The sequence below is a fragment of the Lathamus discolor genome, chromosome 6 (assembly GCF_037157495.1).
Source record: "Lathamus discolor isolate bLatDis1 chromosome 6, bLatDis1.hap1, whole genome shotgun sequence".
NCBI lineage: Eukaryota > Metazoa > Chordata > Aves > Psittaciformes > Psittacidae > Lathamus > Lathamus discolor.
The window spans coordinates 38,256,683-38,266,709 of record NC_088889.1 but is presented as its reverse complement, the minus strand read 5'-3'; the positions used below and the strand labels follow the sequence as shown (position 1 = coordinate 38,266,709).

General features: G+C 54.9%; 1 protein-coding gene across 2 annotated transcripts; it reads right to left on the bottom strand.

Moving 5' to 3' along the window:
* Window positions 1-890: 890 nt before the first annotated feature.
* Window positions 891-8,278, bottom strand: PROX2 (prospero homeobox 2). 2 transcript variants are annotated; one of them, XM_065686122.1, is made up of 5 exons: window positions 8,109-8,278; window positions 3,571-5,183; window positions 2,957-3,064; window positions 2,584-2,778; window positions 891-2,486 (listed from the first exon to the last, which is right to left on the bottom strand). In XM_065686122.1, exons 2-5 carry the CDS (start codon window positions 5,068-5,070, stop codon window positions 2,301-2,303), a joined length of 1,989 nt encoding a protein of 662 aa, XP_065542194.1. In that variant the 5' UTR covers window positions 5,071-5,183; window positions 8,109-8,278; the 3' UTR covers window positions 891-2,300. The 2 variants fall into 2 exon arrangements, with proteins under 2 accessions (XP_065542194.1, XP_065542195.1); XM_065686123.1 differs by lacking the exon at window positions 8,109-8,278 and adding an exon at window positions 7,421-8,093.
* Between the last annotated feature and the right edge of the window lie 1,749 nt (window positions 8,279-10,027).

Sequence of the window (10,027 nt, the reverse complement as noted above, 5' to 3'; positions counted from 1 at the left end):
CCATTTGAGTGCCCCCTTCCTTCTCTGCCAGGCTGCTGCTTTCCAAGGCCTTCGCGGGAGTGTCAGGCTGTGATTCAGCTCACCCTGCTATGACGGGGTCCCATGCAGCAGGGATATGGCCTATGGGCAGGGACACCCTCCACTGGACCAGGTTTCTCAAGGCCTCATCCAGCCTGGCCTCACAAAGCTGGTCATGCTAGTCATGACAAAAAAGGCCAGTGTAAAACAGAGCTCTGCAGTTGTGTAGTTTTGTGGCAAACACTAGAGTGAAAATATTGCTCCAAATACCGGGTACAGCCCAGTTCAACACCATTATTGATCAGGATGTGGAGTCACCCTCCTTGGAGATACTCAGAAGCCATCTGGACATCATCCTGGGCGAGCGGCTCTTGATGGCCCTGCTTGAGCAGGGTGTTGGACTAGCTGACCTCTGAAGGTCCCTTCAGCCACCCCATCACTCTGATGTGGGACATCGATTTGCTCTCAGCCCCTCACTTTACTGACAGCCACAAACTTGTATGTTAGCAGAAACATACAAGAAGCAAGAAACTGCTCCCCCAGGGTTTTGTTCCAGCAGGATATCTTCACTAAACTTGTATCGGTGACCCCTAATTGTTTACCTATGACCAGAAGAATTTACTAACCCCTTCTCTGTGCCAGGCCACCATTTCCTTTTCCAGTAGCATCAGTTTTGCCTACCCAATGCATTACTTTAAGCTCTGAGGTAGTTATTGCCTTCAGGAACAGCTCCATCCTGTCCTTCATGATGCCACCAGCAGCACTGCTCAGATGCTGTACGTTTGAGTCTTTCACCTGTAGCCTTTGGGATGTGTCTTCATCAGCCTCCAACCCCTCCTTCCTGGTCCCCCAACAAGGAGCAGACTGACCCCGAGGCACTGGGGTTAGGTTTAAACCAGACTGTTGGTTAGAGGGGGCTGCTCAGCTCGGCAGGGATGTGGCAGGAGTAAGCCCTTTAGCTGCAGTGTGATTCTTTTCACAATGAAAGGTAAGGAATTCCCAGGGTAACGCTTCAGAGCAGAAGTCTTCAGAGGTCCCTATAGATACAAAGGAGTAACTCTTTATTTAAAAATGGGTCCAGTAAATTTGGTTTTAGGGTTGTAAAATATACAAACCTCAAGAAATGAACACAGGCATCACTGCCCTCCCAGAGCCCTCCTGCCATGCCTCTCCCAGTACCTCCCTCCTCTTCGCAGCCTTTCCCCCTCACCACTACTTCTGCCATGACAAGAGAACCCTTAACACACAATGTTCTGTCATGCTCCATCAGGTTGAAAAGGGGCCACCAAGTCCTGGTCACAGGGAAAAGAAATCTCCTTAGGTTTATACCCCTACCACAGTGGGGCTGCAGACCTCAGGGCTGAGCTCCTCACCAGCTTATATTAAAACCCACAGGGACTGAGAGGTCCCAAGTGATGTGCTCCTCTTTCACCAAGGGCAGGCTGTGGGGCCAAGATGTTTGGGGCAATTTTGCCAGCAGAAGCATGGTGTAAGAATATGCAGGTGGAGTTTAACATGATGCTCTCCTCTCGGGTGATGGGCTGATGGGGGCTGGTTGTGCACCCTGCTCTTCTCCAGCATCACGGATAGTACTGCTGGTGAGTGGTCCCTCTTGGGCTGCTTCCACCAGCAGACACTCACCTGCTTGGCTGCAGAATGCAGCTGCATGGAGGCTCTTGCCAAGCAGCACAAGGGAGGCAGGGGGAGTGTTGTTCATGATGGCTACAAAAAAAAACACCACTGTTTTTACATCTCCCAGACAGGGTCAGCTATCCCCACGGGGTGCTTGAAATGCTGGAATTCACCAGTTGTTTTCTTTGGACACTGGCGTGCTATATCTGGACAGAAACCGAGGCATGCTGTTGGACTGAGCACATCCACCGGCCTGCTGTGCCAAGAAAACTTTGCCCACTGTAAAACCTCTGCCTGCTTCATAAACAGAAAGGCTGTTTGCCCTGACCTGTGGCCCTCTGGAGAAGAGAAGGAAGGCAGCTGGCCTAGGGGCAGCGGTAGAGCTGCGGGAGGGTAATTTCCCAGGCTTCAACCTGATGGCTTCACCTCTGTCCCTCCCCTCTGAGGTCTCTGGTAAGACCCTGCCAGTTTTGAGCACAGGAATAAAACACACAGCATGAAATCCCAGCACCTGAGGCAGGTGATACCGCTCACCCAAGGAGCTGTCTGTCAGGCCAGAGAGAAAACACTCAGAATAACAGAGCACCCATGAAGTGCTTAGCGCACGGTGGCTGCACACAGGACCCAGGGCTGCTGTGTGTCACAGAGACTCAGCTGCAGAGCAGTTCCTGGGAGCATCTGACAGCCTTGAACCCTTCCGGGATGTCGCTGTCCAGTTTGGAAATGATTTTGTAAATGGGTTTCTTCCAGGAGGGGTCGGCATCCTTGCCCGCCTTGACGGCACTGAAGAACTCCTGCAGCGTCAGGCTGGCCACCTCCAGGAACCGCCCTGGCACCTGCAGCGAGACGGGCATCACCCACGGCACCACCGGGTCCCCCTGGGCCAGCAAGCCCCAGCGCCCTGCCACCCCTTACCCCAGCTCCCATCCTCACCTCAAAGTCATTCCCCTTGTTATAGTGCATGTTGAGGGTGCGGAAAAGCTCCGAGTCCCGGGAGACCCGGAGGGTGCCAGCATCCACAACGCCCTCCAGCAGCGCCTGCCGGGCAGACTTCTCCACCTGGATGTAGTAAAACTCACGGAAGTTGCTGAACCACTTGATGAGCTGGGAGGTGATGCAGCGGCTGAACTGCCGGGGAAGAGCCAGAGGACAGGTATTAATCCAGCTTGGAGCCTCCTGACCAATGAGCCCCCGCAAGCCCAGCCCCGCACCGGTGGCCTGGCCCCAAACCCAGCCCTGCCCCACGGGATGGTGACATGGGGGTATCCACAGTGCCACTCCCCACTGAGATCCACATCCATTTTACCTGCACATCGAGGAAGTAGGTCTTCAGCAGAGCGGAGCTGGGGTAACGGGTGAAGAAAAACATCAGCTTGGCCTTCTTCAGGTGGCCAGGGGTCAGCGCCTCCTGCATCTGCCTCGGGGTCAAGGAAAACCTGCATGCAGCAGCCCGACCGGCTCAGCGTGTCCCTGAGCACACACATGCCTTGTGTCCGTGATAATCCCTCCCCAAGGGCTGGCAGCAGGATGAAAGGGGTTCATCCCTGGATGGGCAGCCACTGGCTTTTCCCTTCAGCCGCCCCAGGGAAGCTGCCACTCCTGACAGCTCTTCCCAGGCTGGTGGGAGAAGATATTTCCATGAAACTCCTGGCATAAAATTATGAGACCACAGGATGGCCCAAGAGCAGGCTTGGGAGCGCCTGACTCAGCTATGCTACAGCATCCAACCAGCCCTGAGGAGCAGCAATGCCCCTTCATGGCTCAGGACCCCTTTCCTGCCCACCCCATTTTAGCCCCCTGTGGAACAGCGAGGACCCTGGCCCTGGGCAGTCCAGCTGGGGTTGTGCTGAGCTCTGGGTCTGGAGGACTAGGGGAACATGCCCAAGCCCAGGGACCTCTCCAGCTGCCCCCAAAGGATATATGTGTGGAGGTGAAGGGTGCCCTGTCCACCGCAGCCTGCAGCTCTCCACAGCCATCCCTGCCAGCCGGCAGCAGTGCCAGGCCCTCCATGCCAGCAGGGCTCAGGGGCCACTGCTGCCTCATGACCGATGACCTCAGTTTGACGGTTCCCCAGTGCAGGTTGAGGGGCTCCAGAGGACCCCTCTCCAGAGAAGAGGGGCTCCCGTGAGAGCTGCTGCTCCAGAGGCCATGCTGGCCATAGCCCAGCAGCTGGCTCAGCAGCTGGCTGTCCTGGATGGGGGCAGCCAAGCCCAGTGGGTAGCTCATGCTGGGAGCCTGAGAGTTTTTTCTCACCCCTTTTGAACTGAAGGAGCCAGCGTGAGAGCCCAGGCTCTTCACTGGAGCTCCTGAAGGGGCCTCAGCTTCGGGTGAACCCAGCGCACCCAGTGTGTTCCTGGGAGATGGCTTAGCAAGTGGCTTTCTGCATCTCGCAGCAGCAAAATGCTCTCTCCTGGCATCTGGCCCTGGCACTGGGAGTCTGCGGTGCTGCTGCAGGAAGTGGCTGGCTGCCTTCGGCCAGGCAGTCTGCAGAACAGAGTCCACCACCCGCGACATTGCCTCAGCCAGTTCATGCTTCAGTGCCTGTGACAGAGCCCTTGCTGCAGAGGGCAGGCCACCTGTGTCATCTCTGTCCTCATCCTTCTCTGGCCCCTGCGCATCCAGGATGCTCCTCCAAAGAGGCGCTTTGCGTGGGTCACTGGTGGCGGTGGCTCTGTCCTTGTCCAGTCTGTCTCCAGGATTTCCAGGCAATGGATGCGCTTTCTTGGAACCTTCCTGGGTTTGGGCAGTGTCCGCAGAGTCACAGACCTGGGAGAACTTCTCCTGAAGCCTTCTCAGCTGCTGCTCCAAGAAGCAGAGCTGCTCCTTCAGCTGCTGGCAGCCCTCGGCATGGGGGCTGCCCCCCAAGGGGGCTACTCGCTTGGCTGCCCCTGCACCCTGCTGGGGCACCCTCGGCTTCCTCTTGCTCTCCCAGGACACGTCACTACCCCTCTCCCTCTCCTGCCGGAAAGCTGCCTCCAGGCTAGTGCCAAATGCATGAGGGGTTGGTGGGAGGCTCATGCCTTGGATGATGCTCTCCACCCTGGCCCGCTTGGCTTCTAGGTGCTGGTCAGAGATCTGGTCCCATAGGTGCTGGTCAGAGAGCTGGTCCCTGTCGCCGGCACAGGGCATGGGAGCTGGGGCACAGATCCTGGGGAAAGCCAGGGCTTGTGCTCCTTCTCCAGGAGATGTACCACACTCGTATTCCTGAGGCAGGGTCACTGCCTGAGAGGAGGGGAAAAGGATGGTGGGATCCAGGCTCCTGCCAACCATCGGGTGGCTGAGAAGCTGTGATATCAGGGGTGTGCTGGGGGAAGGCAAGAGAGAGTCACTCTGGAAGCAGGGCTCCAACTTCAGCCGCTGGCTGTGCCCTGAAGTGGCGCAGTCTCTCTCCTGCTCAGGGCCAGTCCTGCCATCCATCATCTCTTCTTCCTGCCAGGAGACCAGAGAGCTGATCCTCGGCTAGTTGAGGATCATTTCCAGTGACAGGCAGTTTCCCCAGCTGTCTGATGTTGCAGCCCACTAGCAGAATGGAGCTGGAGAAAGAGCAAGAAACATCAGTGGGCAGGACCTTACACCACAGCTGTTTATGCACATGGCCAGAGATTTTTCCTCCCAGATTTCCAGGGCATCCCTGCTCTCCTGCAAAGCCTATTTCAATGGTGAATGATCCACGCACTGCAAAACCCACAAGCAGGCTGTTGGGTGACACATGACAGCAGCAACAGCTTGGACACTGTCACAGCTCCCACTCACCAGCCAGGCAATCCTGGTGCCTGGAGTACACTTCACATGGTTTGTGCCCTGGAGGTACCCAGCAGCGCAGACTGCCCACGCTGCCAGCTGCACCCACACTGCAGGCACCTGCGGGAACTCCCCTGTGGGCTGTGGACTCAGGTACAAGGGTGGTGAGTGCCCAGTGGAGCCCTCTGCCACGCACACCAGGACAAAGGTGGCTTTGGGTGCTCCTTGTGCTGGGCAGCAGTAACAGCCCTGGTGAGGCATTCATGGCACACAGCAGCTGGGCTAGGGCACGGCTGCTGCCTGCTTCTGCTGACACCAAGCACCTGCTACCAGGGCCCCAAGGGCAAAGTGATGGGCTATGGGTCCAGGGCAGCACAAACAGGCTAGTGGAAAGGGGCACAGTGAGGATAAAAATGGGGTGTGACCTGCTGCAAGCGGGACACACCGGGATGTTCAGGCTAATACAGCACAGGGCTCCTAGGCACTGGGCAAAACAAATAAAATAACAATAAACCTGAATAAAAGGTATGGGGATTACCGAAGAAGAGAAAAAACTACTGAGCCAGCATCCCTCGGCTTAAAATTGTCACGCTGACCCCAGGCAGGGGTCCACCCCCTCCACCCGTTGGATCACTCAAACAGCTTTGCACAAGAAGGTACAAAAGCTCATATCCTGAGCAATTACAGAATAACCGTCCCTGTGGGATGCTTCTTACTCATTCACATTAATTAGCAGGAGCTTTGCCTCCCTGAAGTAGGACAGTTTGTGTCTTTTCCAGACACCTTTAAAGTGTCTGAGATTCTTTTGCTATACCCAGAAAAATCTGAACATTTTCAACACCATCAGTCTCCTGTCTCTGTGATTTTCTGCTCCACGGCAGGTCCCCCAGGGAAATGAGCAGTGTAGAAAATGAGTTTCTTCTGTCTTTTAGCAGGTAGCCATTCTTTGAACAGCCCAATATTCCAGGCAGGCATCTGGGAGAGCGTCACCTTTTGCAGAGCTCTAGTCTTGACAAACCAAGTATTTTCTGGGTTGTCCTACACCACTTGTTGCTCTCCTGTGCTGTCTCCCCACTCCCAAGCATTAGGGTTTTATTTTCCTAACAGTCCACCATAGTTTACCCCTGGCCAGGGTTAGGCTGGTGTACCAGGAGCTCTCAGCATCACCCCTGCTCTTGTATAACAAGCTTCACCATCGCCTGTGGCTGCCTCTTTGCCTGCCAGCCGCTTCTAACAAAGACACATGGCAAACGCAATGCAGTCACAGATTTCATCCACCCTTAAGCCTTTCCGCATGGCATGGGCATGAGACAGCCGGTCCTGCCACCTCACTCGGTCTGTTACAGAAACACCTTCTTTTGGTTCTTGCTCACAATTTCTCACCTCCTCTGTGTTCAGCAGCAAGGCCAAGGATCTTACCTGTCCCCTGCACTGAGACTTCCCAGCCCCAGAAACTCAGGGCCATACATCCCTCCTAAGATCTGCTCAGCGCTGGTGAGAAGCCCTCCGCTTGTATAAGGCTTCCAGCACCAACATCTCTTTCCCAGACATTTGGAAGAAGGGAGCAGAGCCTACGGTGTCAGGCCATGGCCTTGACTCTCTTCCCACCCACACCTTCCCCAGCACTGGAGAACCAGGAGGTCCTGCCCCAAGCAAACTGTTCCCGCTGATGCAGCCCCTTCCCTGCTGAGTTAGCAGATGCATGCTTTGGTTCCTACTCTTACTGCCAGCCTGCATCAGTATCACCTTCCAAAACACCAAAAACCAGCTGAGACTCCTCTTACCTGATGAAAAAGACTGAGGGACAAAATGAAGATGCTCAGAAGAGAAGGCAAGCATGTCTTCTCCAAAATGGGAGTCATGCCCCACAGGTTCCCCAGGTGCTCCTTGGTAGGAGGGCAATGCATGGAGCAGCCTGCCACTTCCCCGGCACTGCAGTCCCCCCTGAGCCCTCCCCAGCCACTGCATCCCTCTGTCTTCAGCACGTGGTCCCCATCCTGCATCACTTGCACCTCTCTGCCCCACTCACCTCAGCTCCAGGGCTGCAAGGAGCACGGTGTCCCAAGGACAGGCATCTGGGGCTGTGGGATGCACGGAGGCAGTGCCTGTGTGTCCTCCCACTGTGCTCAGCTCCTTCAAAGAGGGAGTGAGGAGGCCAGAGGCAGCCAACCGGCTGGGAACGACTTCTGAATATGCAGATGGACCTCCAGGAGGTCGGGTCCAGCGCCTGCACCCAGCCATCTTCCCTGCTGCTTGGCCATCTCCCAGCTCATAGACCCGTGGGCTCAGCCAGGCAGGAGCCCGTGCCGAGCCGCTGGCTGCACAGGTGGGCAGAGGCCCAGATGAGCAATTCCCCCCTACAATTTGGCCTGGGGATCCCATCCAGGACCCAGGATGGTGAACCAGTGGTGAGATGATGCAAATATACCTGTGCTAGAGGCAGGGAAGGAGCCAGCCCAAAGCTCCAGGTGCTGCCCAGCTCCCACAGAAAACACCCAAGCACTTCCAGCATTCCCCGCCATGGGGACATGGAGGCATTTTGGCTGGCCTGGAGGTCTATGGTGCAGGATGTGGCCAGGAAACGGAATCACACAGGAAAAGCAGCAACACTGAGTCCCTCGCTTATTGCAGGGTGCTTTAGAGACACAGCAGCAGCCAGCAGAGCCAGCACTGCTCTCAGCTGAGCATGCCCTCACCCCAGCCCAGGACAAACCTACCTGCCCCAGGGGCACACGTGCTTGTGAGATGCTTCATGCAGGAGCTGTTGGGTGGCTGTGTTGTCCCAAAAAGCAGGGTCCGTAGCCTGATGTGCAATACCCAGTTCCCACGGACAGAGCCAATGTATTTGTTCATTCCAAGTTTGTGCAGAAAGGGGTGCTGGGTGGCATCCCACAGAGCTAGCACACCACCCCATGCCCAATGCATGTATTTATATAGTTCAGGTTGGTGACTCCCTGTAACCCTCCCACCACGTACCGATTGGTCACTTAATTTACATGAGGTTACATCATTGACTTCTCACCACGCATGCTCCGGGAAGGGTCTTTAACCTGGACAGGGGTTTTTTGACCTCCAGTAGTGATTTTTAATATTATAATGAGGATAGTTTGTCTAAAGGACAGAGTCCTCGTGTCTTGCTGACGCATCAGAGTCACGTCTTGTGGATGACAATGGGTTTTCAGGACGCACCAGTCTTCAAGGATAGCCTTTTCCAGTAAGAGATTCCTTAGCCCCTGAAGGACACCCTAATCAGATCTTGCTGACACACTGAAGTCGTATCTTGACAATGTCGATGGATTTTCAGGATGTGCCAGTCCTCAAGGATAGTCTTTTTTCATAAGGGATTCCTTAGCACACAAGGCCTCCTCCCCAGCTATTAATTCTCTTCATTAGTCACTGCTGTTTCCAGGTCATCCTGACCTTTTAGGAGGTGCTTGTATCCGTCCAGGCTTTTCCATAGCAACAGAAGTTTCCATTTATAATTATGCGCCTACCTAAGCTCCCGTTTTTCTTAACTATATGCCTACACCACCACTTGGCCATCTCCCAGCTCATAGCCCCTGGACTCAGACAGGCAGGGGCCGGTGCCAAGTCGTGGGCTGCACAGGTGGGCAGAGGGCCAGGCGAGCAATTCCCCCCTACAATTTGGCCTGGGGATCCCATCCAGGACCCAGGATGGTGAACCAGTGGTGAGATGATGCAAATATACCTGTGCTAGAGGCAAGGAAGGAGCCAGCCCAAAGCTCCAGGTGCTGCCCAGCTCCCACAGAAAGCACCCAAGCACTTCCAGCATTCCCCGCCATGGGGACATGGAGGCATTTTGGCTGGCCTGGAGGTCTATGGTGCAGGATGTGGACAGGAAACGGAATCACACAGGAAAAGCAGCAACACTGAGTCCCTCGCTTATCGCAGGGTGCTTCAGAGACACTGCCACAGGAGCTATGGGGCAGGTGGGCAAGGCCTAGCCATGTGTGCTACTCCTAGGGCTTCATCTGCTTGGCCTCCACATGCTTAGTGAACATGACAATGTTTGCCATATTCAGTTGGTAGGCAAAAGGCTGTGGTTAAAAGCCGTTGACACCATGGTCTCATTCAAGGATATTAGCTTTTGAAAGGCAGATCACGCAGAAGTCCCTGGCAAAGGGCCTTTCCGGTACTGCTGCCTTTCATTAAAGCAGTCAGCACATTCTCAAAGCCTCAGTCTATCCCCTGTTGGGTTTTATTCAACTTCTTTTCTTTTCCTTGAAATCAATCCCAAGGATGTTTGTTGTGAATTTGCATTAGGAGGCTATTCTGAAGGCTGCAGTTTACCATTCATGTATTATTAAGCAATGGCTAAATTAAGGACACGTGCATAACCTGGACTTGGCTCCTTCAGCCACGTTTGCTGCCAGACAGCCTTTTATGAATACCCCAAGCTAATTCTAAGATTCTGCAAATGGGTTCCTTGGGTTTTCTTCCACCCGTGGTTCCCCACGCATCAACAGGCAGAAAATGGAAACTAACCGGAGGAGTCACAAGCCTTTTCAACATGAAAACCACATCTGAGCAACAGGGCTTGCCTGGGGACTCACTTGCCTGTTTGCCATGGTGAGGTGACCTCCTTGCCCATTTCTAAGCACGCAGCATCCCACTG